This window comes from Pseudorasbora parva, chromosome 15 (genome assembly GCF_024679245.1).
Source record: "Pseudorasbora parva isolate DD20220531a chromosome 15, ASM2467924v1, whole genome shotgun sequence".
Lineage (NCBI taxonomy): Eukaryota > Metazoa > Chordata > Actinopteri > Cypriniformes > Gobionidae > Pseudorasbora > Pseudorasbora parva.
In genome coordinates this window covers 2159296-2183375 of record NC_090186.1, presented here as the reverse complement: position 1 = coordinate 2183375, position 24080 = coordinate 2159296, and the positions used below count along the sequence as shown (strand labels likewise).

The window sequence follows — 24080 nt, the reverse complement described above, 5'->3', positions numbered from 1 at the left end:
TGTCTGTGTTTTTGCCTATGCTCATCAAGTAGCCCAAACATGATCACGTATAGTTAATTGATCAATGGAGCATGCGATGTGTAGTGCGTGTACATTTGTTTAGCTGGCCACTATATGTGTAACTTTATGTTTGTGTATTGTAAAAGCACTCCAAACAACAATACACAAAGAGGGGGGAAATATGTTGAACTAAATAAGCGCGCTTCTTCATTCAAATGCGCTACTATTCCGTGTCTTTCAAACACTAACTTAGCCTGCCGTGCAAAACCAGTCCGCTTACTGTCTACACAAACCACGCGTAAACACACAAACACACGTGCACAACTGCACTTCCCACATGTACACCTTCAAAGACAAAAATACGACGATATAATTCAAGTATAAATATGTAAATAACACAAGTAGCTAAGCATATTATATAGTTAGTGTATAACTTGTACCACATAGAGACGTCCTGCTCTAGTCGTTTTTGCTGCTGCTCCTGTTCAACTGCAGCCTCTGGGTCTGATTCCGGATCATAGATGTATGGCTGTATCTGATTAAAAGGCATATTTTTATTTTGAATAAAGTTTTTTTCCCGCTGTTAGGGATGACACAGCTTTACGACGCACTCGACTCAACACAATAGCAGCGGCGCGCACACGTCATTATTTAGCTCCGCTCACACAACACGCCCCCACCCGCTCGGCTTTTTTCGGAAAGACTCGGAACAGCGCATCTTTCTTATATAATTATAAAAAAAATAAAGACTTTTCGGAGATATGCAGGATGCAATGCTACTCTATAGGTACTCAAGATTGACATGACACTGACTGAAACTGAGTGTTTCACCCCCCCTTTAAGAAAATTACAAATAAAGTTATATTACAGTAACTAAAGATAAGAACAAAGGTAAACCAAAACAGTTATAAAAGAATAAAAAGATGATGTATAGATAAGATAGGGTGCGATCAGTCGGACATACAGTGGCTCAGAGCTCATTCAGTAAATGCGCAGCTGAACAGATGTGTTTGGAGTCTGGATTTGAGTGTGGCGACTGTTGGAGCACATCTGATCTGTTCAGGAAGCTGGTTCAGCTGCGGCTGGCATAATAGCTAAAGGCAGACTCTCCTTGCTTTGAGTAAAAGCCTGTGGTGAACATAACCTGACTACACTTTGACTTTTTATTCTACAACGATAAACTTCACACACTCACACCCCGAACTACATCTTATCTAGTTATTAAAACCAAACATTTTAAAAAATGAACTGCTTCAAAATTCATGTTTTTGTGTCATTTCTAGAATACAATGTCAAAGTACAGTACATTTATGTTTACCATAGGCTTTATTTTACACATAAATAAAAAATTTTTAAATTATTTTATAAAACCTCATAGGAAAATCGCAAAGGAACCAGCGGTGAATTAGATTGAATTCAGGACCAAAAACACAACCAGTTACTGCTCATATATTCAAAATATTAAACAGCCTATAGTCATTTATGATAAGTGTGCATGGGAACCGTTTAATCTAACATTGTTAATCACTTTTTCTTAAGATTAACATTTGAGATCAGAATCGAGGTCAGAATCACTTCTCCTTAATTAATGAATAAATGTCGAAATCAAGGAAACTATGCTTTGCACTTTTAAAGAACGCATAAAATGCTTTTCTTACTTAGTATTTTTCTCTTGCTTTACAGTAAAAATATAAAAAAGTTCTTAAATCAAGATGCATTTACTACATGAGTAAAATTACAAGAGAATCTAAATTGAGTTGTTGCTAAAAAAATAAAAAATAAAAAATCTTAATTCGAACAGAGACTAAATTAATTGCTTGCTTGTTTTAATCTCGTTTTTTATCTTGATTTGAGCAATTTTCACACACAAAAAAAAATTTACACAAAAAAATACGAAGTAAGAAAACCATGTTTTTAGTTTAGGATAATTCATATTTGACTCATTTACAAATGGTACACATAACACCAAACACCAAACACACACACACACACACACACACACACACACACACACACACACACACACACACACACACACACACACACACACACACACACACACACACACACACACACACACACACACACACACACACACACACACACACACACACACACACATAATTCATAACAAAGAATCACAGTCACCATTACTGTCATCATCATCACACACAATATCTAACATTTATCGCACATCATACCACTTTAGTTATTTATTTTAGTCTGATTGGTTTTGAGTTTTGCTCATGTTCTTGTTTTCAGGTCTTTTATTTTGAAGTTTAGTCATGGTCATTCTTCCTGTTTGTCACACATGTCTAGGTGTCTGATTGGTTGGTCTAGTCATGTGTGCTGTATTCTCATTGGTTCATTCATTGCTTGATTGTTCTCAGGTGTTTCTTGTCTCTCAGTATGAATATCCCTCATGTTCCTGTCTGTTGTTTTGTTACTGCAGTTTGGTGAGTTTATGTTTCTTGTCATGTTCAGGTTTAGTCAAGTCATTGTTTATTTAGCATTATGTTCAAGTTTTGTTAATAAAAGCTGCACATGGGTTCTCAGTTCAACTCGCCTTCTGTGGACTTCAGTGACAATCATACAGCCACAAGATGTCTGATTAATAAAGGATGTAAATGTCACGGATTGGCTCAATACAAAGAAAACAAACTTCAAAGCTGCATGGCTTGCTGGGAAGTAGAGCAGATGGTGTTTTTGAATATTTTAACTTTCTGTATTTCTTCTTATGCTTCATGCATGACATCACATCCTGTTTCTGATGTTAGTTTTAAGTATTTTAACCGTAGTCAGTGAGTGTCACCTCAAACAGCTGTTTGAGAAGTGCTCTAAATGTGAGTGTAGATATGATTTTAACCTAAATCATGTCATTTACTTAGTGTTTAAAGCAATGTGAAAAACCATAGTGATATATTATAATGGAGCAAGCACCGAATAGTGTGATGGCACCTATTGTATCGGTTTTCTTCCGTCATGGGAGTCAATGGTTGTGAAATTTGGCACACAGATAGAGGACCGTCCAAACATTCACCACAGTAAACTTAGAGTCTCTGACTCAATCCCTCTAGCGCCACCACCTGTCCAAAGTTTCACTTACATTTTGATAATAACTTTTGAACCTTAATATTATTTGTCTCAGGATGATTTGATTGCACCCTATGATGGCATTTTCTGTTATGTACATTTTCCTGCCTTTGACGGTTTGCCTGATTTTCATAATTTATTAGATCATCTCCAGACCATACTGGCAAAAAGTTATCAAAAGCTGTTTGATAAACCCAAACCGTCCTCGAATAATGCAAGTAACTTTTGATTATTTTTGCCCATTTTAATAAAACTGGTCGTGATAAATTCCTTGGGCTATCTCTTTGGAAACCTCCTGTTTTTAAACCGTTGGTCTGAATTCCACCCAAATTGGCTAAGATCATCTTCAGAGTATGCCGGCAAAAAGTTATGAAAAGCGTTTTGATAGACCAAAAAGTTCTTGAGTAACGCATCAAAGAACTTGTTGACGTGATGCCAAGCTGATTCTGAGGCTGTAACGCTTTGGCATATTAACACTGAACTTTTATATGTGTCATTAGCTTCATTTCCATTACAGATTTGCGCAATACATTTGCAGTATTTTCTAAAGGTGGATAAACTATTGCGACATTACGGCGTTTCCATTAATTGCTGTTATGAGATTAAAACGTTTTGGGGGTTTTTCTCTCACGATAAATCATTCCAAATATTATGCCAAGTTGTTAGATTTATATATATCCCAGTGACCACACTAGCCATTATTTTTAATTGGAGAAGTTGGTGTGTTACTAGATGAGATTCGTCTGATATGAGGTAAAATAACACAAATACTGTTGTGTTTCTGGCAGAAAGCGATCGTTTCGTGTCTTAAGACATCAGTGTGTCTCCACGAGCCACAGGGTTTAATATGGACTCGTGTGTGTGTGTCTGTGTGTGTGTTTTTTACTCTCATAGAAATACACCCCATTGACATGCATTATACGAGCAACGGCTGAGTTAAAAATCTTCATTTGTGTTCTCCTGAAGAAACAAACACACCTACATCTCGGACGCCCTGGGGGTCAGCAGGTCAACATCAGGCTCATTTGTGGGTGAACTTGCCCTAATGGTCCACAGATATGTAAAACACACTTATTTTCCCCTTTAGTTTTGTGGTGAAATGTGAGCCAGACATGTCCATTGTGCGCTTCTCCTTCATGAAAGCCGTTCTTTCAGGTGTTAATGTCGTGGTTTCTGATGTGTCTGAAAGGTCTTAAAGCATGCGTTTGAGATGAGCCGTCACTGGAGGAACGACTCCGGCGCTGTCAGTAATGAGTCAGACGCTCTAATCTGAGCTCTCTTCAAACACACAAGAGTCACCCACACACTCACAGCCAGAGAGTGATTAATATAACATGTAATTAGAGAAAATTAGAGAAAGAGAGAGAGAGAGAGAGATGTGACTTAACCAGCGGGGGAGTTCTTTTAAATGAAACCTAGATCTCGCTCATAAATTAGAAAAGAATATATGCAGTCAAATAAATGATTAAGTGGGCAACTTTAATCATCTTTGCCTGATTAAGGATCTAGCTGTAAAGATTGGAGTTTGTCTCATATAGTTCCCCTTTCGACAGGCTCTGCGCTGAGATAAATGTGAGTATTTCAGCGCTTATAAAACTCATCCCTCATTAGAGCAGATAGCTTTATTTCAAAAGACGGTTTTATTCAACCCCAGTCAGCTGGCGAAGGTAAAAGCCAGCAGAGACACGTTATTAAGCACCGTCGTGTCCTGTCGTGGTTTAATATGAGGTGTTATGCTGCTTTTCTAAAGGGCTCATGTCACGAGGAGTCAAATCTCTCTTGATCTCTTCAGAGAAAAGAGCTCGATTAAAACACTACGTCTTCCTCACCAGGCCAAAAACACCATTTATTAGAATGACTTTAAATACAAAATCAAATATATATGATTATATCAAATATTAATATTTAAGTATACATATATACAGACACTTAAAGTGTTTTTTTGCCATCATTATTAAGAGGATGGATCTGGCATGTCTCTCTCTCTTCCAGTGTAGATTATTGTGATGTGCACTTGCATCAGATGCTGTGATTTACTCTTTTTTTTGACAATCTATCTCGTCTAAAGGACAGGACGGCCCTAGTGTTGTAGTACTCGAGACCAGTCTTAAGACTATTTTTTGAAGGTCTTGACTCGGTCTGGACCACATTTGTACTCGGGGGTTTTGTTTCAAGACCACAGCTGCTGGGATAGCACTAAATTGCCTGTGCATTGTCTGATTAAATTATTAACATCATTAATGTGATTGGATGTAAAACTTACTGCTTTAGATGCAGTCAATAACTTATTTCAACTTTGATTTATTTGTGTTGGTTCAGAAATGAGGGATTCTTTCAAATGACACCAAAATGAATACAAATGCTCACAAAATTCATGATGTTATCACAAAAAAAGTATTTGTACGAGATCTTGATTTTTAGCAATATCGCAAGAGAGCTATTTTCATAAATTTGAGCATGACTGCAAACATTATATTACTTTTATACAAACAGTAAAAAAGAAAATTATTTATGCATTTATAATTTACCAATTCAGATTCATCTTCTGTACCATCACCAGTGCAAAGATTTTGTTGTTGTTGATTCCTTTTGATTGGTATAACAGCTCTATATAACGTATCTTCTATTAAAAATAAGTAATTTTACAGGCAGTAATGTGTATCCGTATGAAATTTAGGAGTGCTAGTCTGGTCTTGGTCTTGGTCTCGGTCTCAACCCCTCAAAATCTTGGTCTTGTCTTGTGCTGCGTTCCAGTTCATTTTTATTATGCCCTTCACTCGTCAACTTCTCTCCGTCTCGTTCACTCGGATGTGCATGATTGCTTACGTTGCATGAGTGCCCACTACTGGCGGAAACTTTGCAATGGACTGACCTGGAACGTCCTAAGCCCTTGATCACTTGGAATACCCTATAGAATTAATTTATTTATTTTTTTACTTCATGCAGCATGTTATATGTATGTGTTTGTGGTGGGGTAAATTAAACACGATATGAGGTGACGTCACAATCGTGTTGCATTGTGGTATATAAGCTGCATGAAGTGTACATGAAGTAGACTGGCTCCCTCGGTCAAAATCGAGAGCAAGGGTCTGTCTATATAAACTTCCCTTGTCCACTTCACAAAGTGCACTTCAAAATGGCGGCAGGGATTCCTCCAAGGGGAAGTGTTTAGGGAAGTTTGCAAGTATGTGTCTAAAAGTGGAGTGGAACGCAGCATTGGTCTCAACACACATTGGTCTTGGTCTTGGTCTCAACACCTCAAAGTCTTGGTCTTGTCTTGATCTCAGCACACATTGGTCTTGGTCTTGTCTTGGCCTCAGCCCCTCAAAGTCTTGGTCTTGTCTTGGTCTCAACGCACATTGAACTTGGTCTTGGTCTCAACCCCTCAAAGTCTTGGTCTTGTCTTGGTTTCAACACACATTGGTCTTGTCTTGGTGACAACACACATTGGTCTTGGTCTTGTCTTGGTCTCAACCCCTCAAAGTCTTGGTCTTGTCTTGGTTTCAACACACATTGGTCTTGTCTTGGTGTCAACACACATTCGTCTTGGTCTTGTCTTGGTCTTAACTTCTAAAAGTCTTGGTCTTATCTTGGTCTCAACACACATTGGTCTTGGTCTTGTCTTGGTGTCAACACACACTTGTCTTGTCTTGGTCTCAACGCACATTGAACTTGGTCTTGGTCTCAACCCCTCAAAGTCTTGGTCTTGTCTTGGTTTCAACACACATTGGTCTTGTCTTGGTGTCAACACACATTGGTCTTGGTCTTGTCTTGGTCTTAACCCCTTAAAGTCTTGGTCTTGTCTTGGTCTCAACACACATTGGTCTTGGTCTTGTCTTGGTCTTAACCCCTTAAAGTCTTGGTCTTGTCTTGGTCTCAACACACATTGGTCTTGGTCTTGTCTTGGTGTCAACACACACTGGTCTTGTCTTGGTCTCAACACACATTGGTCTTGGTCTTGTCTTGGTGTCAACACACACTGGTCTTGTCTTGGTCTCAACACACATTGGTTTTGGTCTTGTCTTGGTCTCAACACGCATTGGTATTGGTTTTGTCTTGGTCTCAACACACAATGGTTTTGGTCTTGTCTTGGGCTGTGTCCGAAATCGCGTACTTCCATACTATATAGTAGGCGAAAAACAGTACGTGAGCAGAGTAGTATGCCCGAATTCATAGAATTCATAGAAAAACAGAATGCGAAAAGTACCCGGATGGCCCACTACTTGGCCTACTACTTCCGGCGAGATTCTGAAGTGCGCATACGATGGACACTTTACTATCCCATGATGCCACGGGAGAGAGGAGCTGTCGATATATTTGAAAATGGCAGAAAACGGAGATGCAGCTGTTGTGTAAGTACTTTAGAAACAACTTTTTGTTTATTTGTGGTTAAATTGTATTTGTTTAACATCATATTTGTTTAAATTATGTAAATTAAGGGTGTCCTTTTCCAGCTAATTCATAAAAATTATTGTTTTATCATTATTAGACTAATGCAAATCAGCTAACGTTACCGATAGCACTGTTTTCATTAAACAAAGACGTTCGTTGTTTAGCAGTTTAATGAGATAGTTACACAACTTCAGTAAATTAAAACGATGTTTTTCTCCTTTACCAGTGTTGGTATTATAAAATGTTGTTGGTTACATAGCAGACTACTGTTAACAAGTTTAAGTTACCTCAGCTTGTCCATGTACCGTTAGCATTAATAGATTGACCATGGTTCATCACATGTTAAAATCTGTGTTGATTTTGCAGGGGCTGATGAACACACCCACCCGTGTTTTAACCGAGAAGTAAGAGAAAGAAAAGATTCCTTCGGCTACTAGAAATAATTGCTAAACAGTGATGTTAATAAAGAAATCAAATGATACAGTGTCTCTTTTCATTTGTTTGTAAATTCACGGTCATGCTGTTTAGCAAGTTATATTACAAAATTCCTAGGGCTTTACAGTAGCTAGATTGTCATTGGTAAAGTGCTTAATATATGGCCTTGATTTTTTTTTTTTTTAAAGCATTCTGTATGTTTTGATGGTTTTTGAAACAAGCTAATTGCACGTTTATCTGAGAAATATGCTGTCTAACTCTGGTACGAGTGCTGCACTGTAGAGAAAAAAAACACTCCAGACACCATTAAAATGTATTTGCTTTATTGTGTATTTAAATTTCAAATGGATACGTAGGATACAAAGCTTAAAATAAATTCACATAACTTTGGCATAATGTAGTATAACAGAGTGCAAAACACCACCAAAAGAAAAGGTATTAAAATGTTTTTTTATTACAGTGTCATCACGAGGAAAGAAATTTAACTTCAGCAGCTTCGGTAAGGTCACTTTCACAGGTTTCAAAAAGATCTAAAGGGACTTTGATTACTAGCAATCTTATTTATAGGGCATCACTTTAAAATAATTCAATAACGTTAACGTTATATGTTTCTTTTAAAGCGTGTACAAGATGAAGACTTTACGGTTTCTGTAATTTTTGGATTTCCACTTGAAGTAAAACATATTGGATTTTTTTACTGCTTAATATCGGCATCGGTCCCGAAAAACCCATATCGGTCGGGCTCTAATCTGAGCCATAAACATACTACACATATGCAATCTGGTTTTGACTGTGCTATAAATTCAAGATGAAAAATCGCCATCTCACACTCTCTGTGTTTTGTATGTGTGTAGAGCGGCATCCAATCGAGTATGCTATCGACGGCACTAACAGATGGTGGCAGAGCCCGAGCATCATGAACGGGATGGAGTACCATTACGTCACTGTGACTCTGGACCTGCAACAGGTAAACCACATCAACGGCTCACAGTAACAGACCTGACTCTCCAACAGCCAATCAGAATGGATCTTGTGGTTTTCTCTAGCCATTCCATATAGCCACAGGCCATTTTGCATATTCAAATGTTCAAGCAAATGCTCTTTAATGCAGGATGTATTCTGATTGGCTGTTAATGTTTTTATTGTTCATCAGCTGAGGAAAAAAATATTCTGAAAGTGATTCCAATGATGCTCACTATTCTCATGGAATTAGAAATATTTCCCTGCCAGCTTTTTTCTTTTTTCAGTCACCACCAGCATTTTTGATCATTTACACAGTTTCATGGCATCCAGTTGTATGAATATCTCAATATGCAATATATCAAAAGAACAGAGCCTCTGCTTTTAAACAATAATCTGTTTTATTCTAGCGTCATTCATTCCTTTATCAACACTTGAATAAATGTAAGTCTCATAAAAAAGCAACATTTTTAGCAAAAAGCTGTCAAAGATTACATCCAGATGGGATTCAAAAGGATGATCAAAACCCAGATCAAGTCCATCAGCAGTCCTATAGCCCTATAGATTTTGATTTATATGCTATTGCTTCTTTCTGCTTCTTCTTTCCTGTGTTTTGATCAGGAGATTCTGCATTCTTTCAGAAGATGTGTAATAGCCCCCTAAAAATGGGTATATTTAACAATATAGTGGGTGAATTATGTATATGATGTAAATTACAATGTTCTGTGATGTTCAAAGCATTTCTCAGGAAGGCAGGCTGAGAGGTTAACGGGAACAGGCTAACATTAGCATATTAACACATTATTAGCTGTTTGATAACGTAGTCAAACAAACGGCTAATCATATTTATTACTGATATGTGTCTGATGTTGAAGAGAGCGATACCATTGTGCAGCGTTTACTACGGTGAAGTTGAGCATGTGGATCTCTGAGCTGGTGTGAGTGAGTGGAGGAAGAGCTCATTTGCATATTCATGAATATGAGCATACTAAATGAAGCAAGGGTGTCAGGTTACATTCAAGCTATTTTAAGGCATGAAGTTTAGAAATAAAAAAAACTTTATTGAAATGTCTTTGGTGATCAAAGATGAGTTTTAAGGGATAAAATGCTTAACTACAGGAGGACTTTAAAGATTAATAGGCTATCTAAAATATTTAGGAATGTATTTAATGTTTTTAAAGGTATAGTTGAAAATTCTGTCATAATTGCATTTTAATCCCTCCTGTTTGACATTCCTCCCTCTTCAAAACAATAGAGAATTGTTTTAAGAATCGTATTTTAAAGATTTCCTCGCAAATACAATGTTAAATAGACACAAAACCACAACAAACCTTCATAAAAATGGTCTATGCAAATGTACATAGATTACAGTCCAGGTATAAAATATTGTTCAATTATAATTTCTTTATATTATTATGTTTAATGCTAATCAGGAATGAAATGGTTCCTTGCTCTTTCGTGAGGCGCTGCAGTCTTGAAAAGCATCTCTATTCGGCCCTCTGTTCTTCTCCTCCCGCTCCTGTGTGTGTGTGTGTGTGTGTGTGTGTGTGTGTGTGTGTGTGTGTGTGTGTGTGTGTGTGTGTGTGTGTGTGTGTGTGTGTGTGTGTGTGTGTGGCCTGGTAATCCCTACGTTATGGGGACAAAATGTCCCCACAAAGATGGCAATATCCGAAATCCTTGTCCTTGTGGGGACATTTTTAGGTCCCCATGAGGAAACCATCTTATAAATCACACAGGAGGAGTTTTTTTGAGAAAGTAAAAATGCAGAATGTTTCCTGTGATGGGTAGGTTTAGGGGCAGGGGCAGTGTAGGGGGATAGGATGTACAGTTTGTACAGTATGAAATCCATTACACCTATGGAAAGTCCCCATAAAACATGGAAACACAACATGTGTGTGTGTGTGTGTGTGTGTGTGTGTGTGTGTGTGTGTGTGTGTGTGTGTGTGTGTGTGTGTGTGTGTGTGTGTGTGTGTGTGTGTGTGTGTGTGTGTGTGTGTGTGTGTGTGTGTGTGTGTGTGTGTGTGTGTTTGTGTGTGTGTGTACAGAAGCAGTGGCAGGTTAACTCTGGCAGAACAGTGAAATGCAGCGGAGTTGAATGACTTGCAGTAGTGTGTGGGCAGAATGCTCCCATCAGCCCTTATTAGACGTTGATCTGAGGCCAGCGTGAGCACTGCCGCCCAGCCGCAGGAAATTACACAAACACCTACAGACATGCAATTAATGTAGTCAACAGATGACACCGGGTGCAGGGCAGGCAGAATGAGAAGCGACGTGCAAATTAATAGATGGGAGGCAAAATTGTATGAAAAAATAGCAGCACAGAGAGTAATGAAATGAGTTTGTAGCATGATTCTGTTAGATAGGATGATAGATGCATCGTTTTTACTGTACTTTTCATCAAATAATTGGAGACTTTCAGAAACATAACAAAATCTGGACACACTTTATATTAGGTCCCCTAACTACTATGCACTAACATTTAAAATAATAATTTGAGTCAATGTACTTGTTGTGTATTATGGTTTTACATTGCACTTACATTTTACTTAAACTGACCAACACCACCACACCTGTCCCTAACATTACCCTTAAACTGACCAACACCACCACACCTGTCCCTAACATTACCCTTAAACTGACCCACACCACCACACCTGTCCCTAACTTTACCCTTAAACTGACCCACACCACCACACCTGACCCTAACTCTACCCTTAAACTGACCCACACCACCACACCTGACCCTAACTCTACCCTTAAACTGACCCACACCACCACACCTGACCCTAACTCTACCCTTAAACTGACCCACACCACCACACCTGACCCTAACTCTACCCTTAAACTGACCCACACCAACACACCTGACCCTAACTCTACCCTTAAACTGACCCACACCACCACACCTGTCCCTAACTCTACCCTTAAACTGACCCACACCACCACACCTGACCCTAACTTTACCCTTAAACTGACCCACACCACCACACCTGTCCCTAACTCTACCCTTAAAATGACCCACACCACCACACCTGTCCCTAACTCTACCCTTAAACTGACCCACACCACCACACCTGTCCCTTAACTCTACCCTTAAACTGACCCACACCTGACCCTAACTCTACCCTTAAAATGACCCACACCACCACACCTGACCCTAACTTTACCCTTAAACTGACCCACACCACCACACCTGTCCCTAACATTACCCTTAAACGGACCCACACCACCACACCTGACCCTAACTCTACCCTTAAACTGACCCACACCACCACACCTGTCCCTAACTTTACCCTTAAACTGACCCACACCACCACACCTGACCCTAACTCTACCCTTAAACTGACCCACATCACCACACCTGTTCCTAACTCTACCCTTAAACTGACCCAAACCACCACACCTGACCCTAACTCTACCCTTAAACTGACCCACACCACCACACCTGTCCTTAACTCTACCCTTAAACTGACCCACACCACCACATCTGACCCTAACTCTACCCTTAAACTGACCCACACCGCCACACCTGTCCCTAACTTTACCCTTAAACTGACCCTCACCACCACACCTGTCCCTAACTCTACCCTTAAACTGACCCACACCACCACACCTGACCCTAACTCTACCCTTAAACTGACCCACACCACCACACCTGTCCCTAACATTACCCTTAAACTGACCCACACCACCACACCTGTCCCTAACTCTACCCTTAAACTGACCCACACCACCACACCTGACCCTAACTCTACCCTTAAACTGACCCACACCACCACACCTGTCCCTAACTCTACCCTTAAACGGACCCACACCACCACACCTGACCCTAACTCTACCCTTAAACTGACCCACACCACCACACCTGACCCTAACTCTACCCTTAAACTGACCCACACCACCACACCTGACCCTAACTCTACCCTTAAACTGACCCACACCACCACACCTGTCCCTAACTCTACCCTTAAACGGACCCACACCACCACACCTGACCCTAACTCTACCCTTAAACTGACCCACACCACCACACCTGACCCTAACTCTACCCTTAAACTGACCCACACCACCACACCTGTCCCTAACTCTAACCTTAAACGGACCCACACCACCACACCTGACCCTAACCCTACCCTTAAACTGACCCACACCACCACACCTGACCCTAACTCTACCCTTAAACTGACCCACACCACCACACCTGACCCTATCTCTACCCTTAAACTGACCCCCTCCACCACACCTGACCCTAACTCTACCCTTTAACTGACCCCCTCCACCACACCTGTCCCTAACTCTACCTTTAAACTGACCCACACCACCACACCTGACCCTAACTCTACCCTTAAACTGACCCACACCACCACACCTGTCCCTAACTCTACCCCTAAACTGACCTACACCACCACACCTGTCCCTAACATTACCCTTAAACTGACCCACACCTGATGGAGTGATGGTCACTCTATACTAACATCACTCTACCCTTAAACTGACCCACACCACCACACCTGTCCCTAACTCTACCCTTAAACTGACCTACACCACCACACCTGTCCCTAACATTACCCTTAAACTGACCCACACCACCACACCTGACCCTAACTCTACCCTTAAACTGACCCACACCACCACACCTGACCCTAACTCTACCCTTAAACTGACCTACACCACCACACCTGTCCCTAACATTACCCTTAAACTGACCCACACCACCACACCTGACCCTAACTCTACCCTTAAACTGACCCACACCACCACACCTGACCCTAACTCTACCCTTAAACTGACCCACACCACCACACCTGACCCTAACTCTACCCTTAAACTGACCCACACCACCACACCTGACCCTAACTCTACCCTTAAACTGACCCACACCACCACACCTGACCCTAACTCTACCCTTAAACTGACCCACACCACCACACCCCACCCTAACTCTACCCTTAAACTGACCCACACCACCACACCCTAACTCTACCCTTAAACTGACCCACACCACCACACCCTAACTCTACCCTTAAACTGACCCACACCACCACACCCTAACTCTACCCTTAAACTGACCCACACCACCACACCTGACCCTAACTCTACCCTTAAACTGACCCACACCACCACACCTGACCCTAACTCTACCCTTAAACTGACCCACACCACCACACCTGTCCCTAACTCTACCCTTAAACTGACCCACACCACCACACCCTAACTCTACCCTTAAACTGACCCACTTCACCACACCCTAACTCTACCCTTAAACTGACCCACACCACCACACCCTAACTCTACCCTTAAACTGACCCACTTCACCACACCCTAACTCTACCCTTAAACTGACCCACACCACCACACCTGACCCTAACTCTACCCTTAAACTGACCCACACCACCACACCTGTCCCTAACTCTACCCTTAAACTGACCCACACCACCACACCCTAACTCTACCCTTAAACTGACCCACACCACCACACCCTAACTCTACCCTTAAACTGACCCACACCACCACACCTGACCCTAACTCTACCCTTAAACTGACCCACACCACCACACCTGACCCTAACTCTACCCTTAAACTGACCTACACCACCACACCTGTCCCTAACATTACCCTTAAACTGACCCACACCACCACACCTGACCCTAACTCTACCCTTAAACTGACCTACACCACCACACCTGTCCTTAACATTACCCTTAAACTGACCCACACCACCACACCTGATGGAGTGATGGTCACTCTATACTAACATAACTCTACCCTTAAACTGACCCACACCACCACACCTGTCCCTAACTCTACCCTTAAACTGACCCACACCACCACACCTGACCCTAACTCTACCCTTAAACTGACCCACACCACCACACCTGACCCTAACTCTACCCTTAAACTGACCCACACCACCACACCTGACCCTAACTCTACCCTTAAACTGACCCACACCACCACACCTGACCCTAACTCTACCCTTAAACTGACCCACACCACCACACCTGACCCTAACTCTACCCTTAAACTGACCCACACCACCACACCTGACCCTAACTCTACCCTTAAACTGACCCACACCACCACACCCTAACTCTACCCTTAAACTGACCCACACCACCACACCCTAACTCTACCCTTAAACTGACCCACACCACCACACCTGACCCTAACTCTACCCTTAAACTGACCCACACCACCACACCTGACCCTAACTCTACCCTTAAACTGACCCACACCACCACACCTGTCCCTAACTCTACCCTTAAACTGACCCACACCACCACACCTGTCCCTAACTCTACCCTTAAACTGACCCACACCACCACACCTGACCCTAACTCTACCCTTAAACTGACCCACACCACCACACCTGACCCTAACTCTACCCTTAAACTGACCCACACCTCCACACCTGACCCTAACTCTACCCTTAAACTGACCCACACCACCACACCTGTCCCTAACTCTACCCTTAAACGGACCCACACCACCACACCTGACCCTAACTCTACCCTTAAACTGACCCACACCACCACACCTGACCCTAACTCTACCCTTAAACTGACCCACACCACCACACCTGTCCCTAACATTACCCTTAAACTGACCCACACCACCACACCTGACCCTAACTCTACCCTTAAACTGACCCACACCACCACACCTGACCCTAACTCTACCCTTAAACTGACCCACACCACCACACCTGACCCTAACTCTACCCTTAAACTGACCCACACCACCACACCTGACCCTAACTCTACCCTTAAACTGACCCACACCACCACACCTGTCCCTAACTCTACCCTTAAACTGACCCACACCACCACACCTGACCCTAACTCTACCCTTAAACTGACCCACACCACCACACCTGACCCTAACTCTACCCTTAAACTGACCCACACCACCACACCTGACCCTAACTCTACCCTTAAACTGACCCACACCACCACACCTGACCCTAACTCTACCCTTAAACTGACCCACACCACCACACCTGACCCTAACTCTACCCTTAAACTGACCCACACCACCACACCTGACCCTAACTCTACCCTTGAACTGACCCACACCACCACACCTGTCCCTAACTCTACCCTTAAACTGACCCACACCACCACACCCTAACTCTACCCTTAAACTGACCCACACCACCACACCTGACCCTAACTCTACCCTTAAGCTGACCCACACCACCACACCCTAACTCTACCCTTAAGCTGACCCACACCACCACACCTGACCCTAACTCTACCCTTAAACTGACCCACACCACCACACCTGACCCTAACTCTACCCTTAAACTGACCCACACCACCACACATGTCCCTAACTCTACCCTTAAACTGACCCACACCACCACACCCTAACTCTACCCTTAAACTGACCCACACCACCACACCTGACCCTAACTCTACCCTTAAACTGACCCACACCACCACACCTGACCCTAACTCTACCCTTAAACTGACCCACATCACCACACCTGACCCTAACTCTACCCTTAAACTGACCCACACCACCACACCTGACCCTAACTTTACCCTTAAACTGACCCACACCTCCACACCTGACCCTAACTCTACCCTTAAACTGACCCACACCACCACACCTGTCTCTAACTTTACCCTTAAACTGACCCACACCACCACACCTGTCCCTAACTCTACCCTTAAACTGACCCACACCACCACACCTGACCCTAACTCTACCCTTAAACTGACCCACACCACCACACCTGACCCTAACTCTACCCTTAAACTGACCCACACCACCACACCTGTCCCTAACTCTACCCTTAAACTGACCCACACCACCACACCTGTCCCTAACTCTACCCTTAAACTGACCCACACCACCACACCTGACCCTAACTCTACCCTTAAACTGACCCACACCACCACACCTGACCCTAACTCTACCCTTAAACTGACCCACACCACCACACCTGACCCTAACTCTACCCTTAAACTGACCCACACCACCACACCTGACCCTAACTCTACCCTTAAACTGACCCACACCACCACACCTGTCCCTAACTCTACCCTTAAACTGACCCACACCACCACACCTGTCCCTAACTCTACCCTTAAACTGACCCACACCACCACACCTGACCCTAACTCTACCCTTAAACTGACCCACACCACCACACCTGACCCTAACTCTACCCTTAAACTGACCCACACCACCACACCTGACCCTAACTCTACCCTTAAACTGACCCACACCACCACACCTGACCCTAACTCTACCCTTAAACTGACCCACACCACCACACCTGACCCTAACTCTACCCTTAAACTGACCCACACCACCACACCTGACCCTAACTCTACCCTTAAACTGACCCACACCACCACACCTGACCCTAACTCTACCCTTAAACTGACCCACACCACCACACCTGTCCCTAACTCTACCCTTAAACTGACCCACACCACCACACCCTAACTCTACCCTTAAACTGACCCACACCACCACACCTGACCCTAACTCTACCCTTAAACTGATCCACACCACCACACCCTAACTCTACCCTTAAACTGACCCACACCACCACACCTGACCCTAACTCTACCCTTAAACTGACCCACACCACCACACGTGACCCTAACTCTACCCTTAAACTGACCCACACCACCACACCTGTCCCTAACTCTACCCTTAAACTGACCCACACCACCACACCTGACCCTAACTCTACCCTTAAACTGACCCACACCACCACACCTGTCCCTAACTTTACCCTTAAACTGACCCACACCACCACACCTGACCCTAACTCTACCCTTAAACTGACCCACACCACCACACCTGACCCTAACTCTACCCTTAAACTGACCCACAACACCACACCTGACCCTAACTCTACCCTTAAACTGACCCACACCACCACACCTGACCCTAACTCTACCCTTAAACTGACCCACACCACCACACCTGACCCTAACTCTACCCTTAAACTGACCCACACCACCACACCTTTCTCTAACTTTACCCTTAAACTGACCCACACCACCACACCTGACCCTAACTCTACCCTTAAACTGACCCACACCACCACACCTGACCCTAACTCTACCCTTAAACTGACCCACACCACCACACCTGACCCTAACTCTACCCTTAAACTGACCCACACCACCACACCTGACCCTAACTTTACCCTTAAACTGACCCACACCTCCACACCTGACCCTAACTCTACCCTTAAACTGACCCACACCACCACACCTGTCCCTAACTCTACCCTTAAACTGACCCACACCACCACACCTGACCCTAACTCTACCCTTAAACTGACCCACTTCACCACACCTGACCCTAACTCTACCCTTAAACTGACCCACACCACCACACCTGACCCTAACTCTACCCTTAAACTGACCCACACCACCACACCTGACCCTAACTCTACCCTTAAACTGACCCACACCACCACACCTGACCCTAACTCTACCCTTAAACTGACCCACACCACCACACCTGACCCTAACTCTACCCTTAAACTGACCCACACCACCACACCTGACCCTAACTCTACCCTTAAACTGACCCACACCACCACACCTGACCCTAACTCTACCCTTAAACTGACCCACACCACCACCTAACTTTACCCGCTTGTTAGTCCCAGTTCTCAGTCATATTCTTTAAATGGAAAAATGTCATATATTCGTAATATATCATAATATTCACCTAAATATTTAAGGAAGAAAGTCTTTGAAGAGCATGAGGGTGATAAATAATGACAAGATGTTCATTTGAGGGTGAACTATACGTTTAATTCCTGCATTGTTCCTCTGTGCCTTACCTGAACTAAAGAAAATGACAATGAGTGCAACACAGTGACAGAGAGAGAGAGAGCAAGAGCGAGAGAGAAGACAAATGAGTGTGACAGGGTTTGAGTATTCATTAGAGGGGCTGTAGAGGACATTTAGTGTTAATAAATCAGACGAGAGTGTGTGTAATTACTGACGGCAATCACACGTACAGCATCGGGCCACGACTGCCATCTTACCATCACTCAGTCCATGACAGCCTGTCGTCACGATGACAAACGTGTGCTAACGCATCCCAGCGCTGAGCTCCAGAGCTAAACACGTCTCAACCGAGGAAATTGATTCGATTGAATTAAGCGGTTATTTATAAACTGCAGGCTGATATGCACATGCATTTATGTGTAATGTGTTTTAGATGTTTTGCGCACAGTGCATGCAGTTCCTCATTAGAAGAGAGTCTGCTTGAACTGAGCATGTGCAGACTGTCCACATTTTCTAGCCTTGCGCACATTTGCACATTTTGTTTTTCAGGCTCCGTCTGATCACACTGCAGTCAAATGATTGTATGTGTGTGCGTGCGTGCGTGTGTGTGTGTGTGTGTGTGTGTGTGTGTGTGTATGGGATGTTCCTATCACTACAGATGTTCTTCTGACCTCAATACTCTTTAGAAATGTGAATAATCATACTAAAGCCCTCCACAAACACATGTATACACACACACACACACACACACACACACACACACACGCATACGCACACACACACACACAATCACACATTTTATGAGCACATTAGACAAAAAACTGACTGTTCATGGAAACTGGTGTTAGATGTTCATGTCTGAATGAGGAACAGAGAGGAAAAGGGTCAGAGTTCATGGAAGGGTCACCTGTGAATCTTGCTTGATAAATAAGTGTTTTTAAAGAAAGAAACTTAATCAAAATTGTATTAAAAAGCAAAATGTTGTTTCCAGAAGTAGTGGTCTGTGATTCATTAAAATATTTCCTGGACAAAACTCCCACAGTAAAGAGAACAAATGGAGAAAATAAAATCCCCAAGTTAAACAAATGCTGAAATGGAAAAAGAATACAAAACAATATCCAGATGTTTGGTCTCATTTGGTTCAATTATCAGGAAGTGGAAATCCATCCACCTACACGGCATTCAGAACACACTCGGCCTGAATCCTCTGCAAAAGCTGCAGACACTCGAGAGGAGAGCCGGTGATCACATCAAGAGTTTAGATGCTGACAGTGAATGAGACCTCAGTAAAGCAGAGGCATCGCTCCTGTGTGCTTAGAGGAGATTAACACACACACGGCAAGCTTAACACACACACGACGAGCTTATTATGCATCGCAGATGGCTGTGCAAGACTCCTGATTCATTGGCTAGCTGCTACACATAAATAACTAAAAGAGTAACAAAGTGCAGTAAAGAGTAAAACTATTCACCACAAACCACTGTGTTGTTAAATTTATTCTTGGTAACACTTTAATGTAGGGTCAAAATCTCACTATTAACCATGCATTTTGTCCCATTAAACTCCTAATCACTGCTTATTAATACTTAGTAAGGTAGTTTTGGTATTGGGTTTGATTAAGGGATGTAGAATGTGATCTATTAATGTGCTAATAAACAGACAATATACTACACTGTAAAATCTTTTGTTGGTTTAACTTAAAAGAGTAAGTAACATGGGTGCCTTAAAATTTGGAGTTTATTGAAATTAAAAATTTGAGTTGATGCAATGAAGGAAATTGGTTTAATAAATAAAAACTCAAATATTATTATCTGAGCCACATAAAAAATGATAAATCATAAAAATAGCACAATTTGGCTTCCTCATCACAAATAAAACACACACAATTACCCAATATGCTTACACTGTAAAAAATTATTCAGAAAAAAAGTTACCCGGTGTCCTTAATTTTGAGTTCATTGAAATTAAAATTTTGAGTTAATACAATGCAGCCAAATTTTCTATTTTCATGATTTATCAATTTTTTATGTGGTTCAGATACAATGATACTTTGAATTTATATTTATTAAACAAATTTCCTTCATTGTATCAACTCAAATTTTTAATTTCAATAAACTCAAAATTTTAAGGCATCCAGGTTACTTACGTCTTTAAGTTAAACCAACAAATTTTTTACAGAGTAGAAAATATTTTAGTTTGAATAAAGGTTGTCGATTCTCAAAGATGTTTATTGTATTAACTCACTTTTTTTTTTATTTCCATGAACTTGTAAGGCAACCAAGTAACTTGTTTTAATATAATTTTTACAGGGTAGTAATATGCATGATAATAAGACACTAGTTTATAGTGAGAATGGGACCTTAAAATAAAGTGTTACCAATGAGATAATTATTTAAAGGCTGTTATCTGAAGCAGATGCAGTTTGCTTTCATGGCTTCTCTCTTTCGCTCATAAGACCAGCAAAATATGGTGTTTTATGCTTCATTATTCATTATCATTTCTAAATCATGGGCATCTGACAAGCAGACGTCTGGAGGAGCAGGTGTTCGGTTTATTCAGGGCTACATTATTGCATTACTAAAATAATTAAACTGCATTTTACTTTGTACGGAAAATACACAGATCAGGCATAACATTATGATCTAATATAGTGTTGGTCTTCCTTTTGCTGACCCGTCGAGGCATGGACTCCTCTAGACCCCTGAAGGTGTGCTGTGGTATCTGGCACCAAGATATTAGCAACAGATCCTTTAAGTCCTGTAAATTGCGAGGTGAGGCCTCCATGGATCGGGCTGGGTTCAGGACAAATCTCGAGCTCGAAGCCCTCGCTCTCGAACAGCACGCTGAATACACATTTAAATTTACTCTCTGTAAATTATATGTATGTGTGAACACGTGAAACACCAGTTATCATTTACAAGATTTTCCCAAAATGTGCATGTTTTGAAATAAAAATATATTTAAAAAAAAAATGGAATTGTAAACCAATAAATGGCCAAAATCTTTTAAAATATATTTTAGCATAAGCTTGAGTTGAAATTATGCAGCATGATGCCGGATCCAGTATGATATCAGGAAAATTAGACAATGGCAAAACAGCAAAGTGTTTATCCTTCTGGCTTCTCAGTTAATAAACGTTTGCTGGAGTTTGTTCATCTGAAATGAAAGTTATTGAAGCCTCTGAGAATAATCTTTGACAGAGGAGATGTGACACGCAGAGAATACACTGTCGTGTGTGTGTGTGTGGTTGTGTGGCAGGGTCTTGAGGCCACACAGTCAGATAAGGGAGTCACATCTGTGTTTGAGTCGTGCCATTTCTGACAGGTTGTGGGTTATGACATGTTTTTTATAGCTCTTCTTCTCTCTGTCATATACTGCAGGGATGATTGTTTGTCTTCTATCTGTGGCCTTTGCTTGTGGGAACCACTGCAGGAAATGAACACCTGAGGGCAGCTGCTGATGCTGTCTTCATTCAGCATAGCACACACACACACACACACACACACACACACACACACACACACACACACACACACACACACACACACACACACACACACACACACACACACACACACACTAGCTAAAATACATTCTCTTAAATGTGTCTTTTTTAAACTGTTGTCTGAGGTCAACTAATGACGTTCGTGTGGTTTTTACATTCGAAAACTGGGTTTTGATGGGCGTGTCACTGGAGACTTGGAAGTAAACGCCCACGGCTAGGATTTGATAAGATTTGCATATTTCATGAGCTTCAGCTCCGCTGTCAGTTCACATGAGGGAGGGATTGTTTTGAAAGCGGCAACCGGACTGATTCAAGTACATCTTTATCAAACAAACACAATGATTTATTTCTCATCCACCTGCGATTGATTAGACTATTATCCTTGTATTACATAGCCCAAACGATTGTTCGATATAAGCACGAACAAATGTCAAGTCAAGAAAGAAATATTATGAGATTCATCTGCCTTTGAATCAGGACGTTGAGCTTTGCGAGCCGTGGTATGTTCTGTTAGACACGTACACATGAGCAAAATGATCTATAACAGAGCAATACTATTACATAAAAAAACATGTTTTACTCACATAAGTGTGTTGCACCATTCCTGTCGGATCCAATATAGAAAAAACAGCATTGTGTTTTAATCTCAAAAGTCTCCGAATCCAGCATCGACCGGAGATTAGTTTACAAACGATCCCGCAGTGAACTGAAGTGAACATGTCTTCCCTACGTAAGCTGCGACTTCATTAAAAATAAAGTTCAACCACTCATTCCTAATATTAGGATCCGAAGGACGCTTATGCAACAACCGTGTTCTTCCACAACCAGGAATAGTGCAATATCTTGCTATCTTCTTCAGCTTGTTTATGTTTGCTGACTAGCCTGATCCCATGAGTCAGTGGGCGGGGCTACTCTGTAGAGGCGTTTCGTCAGCCGATGACGTCAAGATGCGAACATGATCGTTTTCTGGGCCTGGTGTCTATAAAAGCTTTTCTTTGACTAACAAGGAAGTTTTCAGCTCTGAAATTAAAAGGATAATCTTATATTACCATGACCTTTAATATATCAAAAGCTCAAGGGAAAGTTGATTTCTCTATTCATCACCCCTTTAAAAATGACAATCATATCGTTCATCGCAATTATTTCTGGAACGATTTATGGCAAAACAAAAAGTAGTTATTGTGACAGGCTTAACAGGCACTTCTCCCTGATGAAGACACACACACACACACACACACCCCAAACAGAGCGAGAGCAAGAGCGCGCCCATCAACGTGCTTCGTGATGGAAGTCTTCGTTCTGTCGTCATTGTGCAATAAATTAGTGGTCCAGAGTCAATTAATACCCCAGTTCTGCAGTGTTGTCCTGGACATTATTCATATCTGACCACCGGATAGGTGTGTATGTTTATGAGTGTTGTAATACACATTACAGTGTAATACACATTACAGTGTATACACACACACACACACACACACACACACACACACACACACACACACACACACACACACACACACACACACACACACACACACACACACACACACACACACACACATGTGCGTGTCCTGCAGGTCCGTGTGTCTTTAGTTTAGTCTGCTAAAGCGTCCTTGCGTCGCTCCACCTCTCCTGACTCTGATCACAGCACACAAAACATCATTGTGCAGCGAGATCGCCATCCAGAGCTGTGTAACATAAGCCTGCTCTCTGCTGGAGATGAAAGAGTGTGTGTGTTTCTCATGGGGCAGTGCTAGCTAAAAAGGTACCAGAAATGAATAGACTTCAGCCTAGCTTCTGTTTCCCCCGTTTCTCATGTTTTCCTTTTATTCAGGTCAGCTCTTCAGGTAAGCCGGAATGTCACTGCGCCCGAAGCTTTCTGAAGGCCGCCGAGAACCTGTCAGGGACTGTGTTTAACGTG

General features: G+C 42.2%; 1 protein-coding gene across 3 annotated transcripts in view; it reads left to right on the top strand.

Annotated features, from left to right (window-relative positions):
* Positions 1-24080, top strand: part of lama2 (laminin, alpha 2) — a 259242-nt gene that overhangs the window by 58243 nt on the left and 176919 nt on the right. For all 3 annotated transcript variants that reach the window (XM_067416687.1, XM_067416686.1, XM_067416685.1), the window contains exon 3: positions 8775-8887. In XM_067416687.1, the coding sequence (XP_067272788.1) occupies positions 8775-8887 (113 nt within the window). The remainder of the gene's footprint in view (positions 1-8774; positions 8888-24080) is intronic.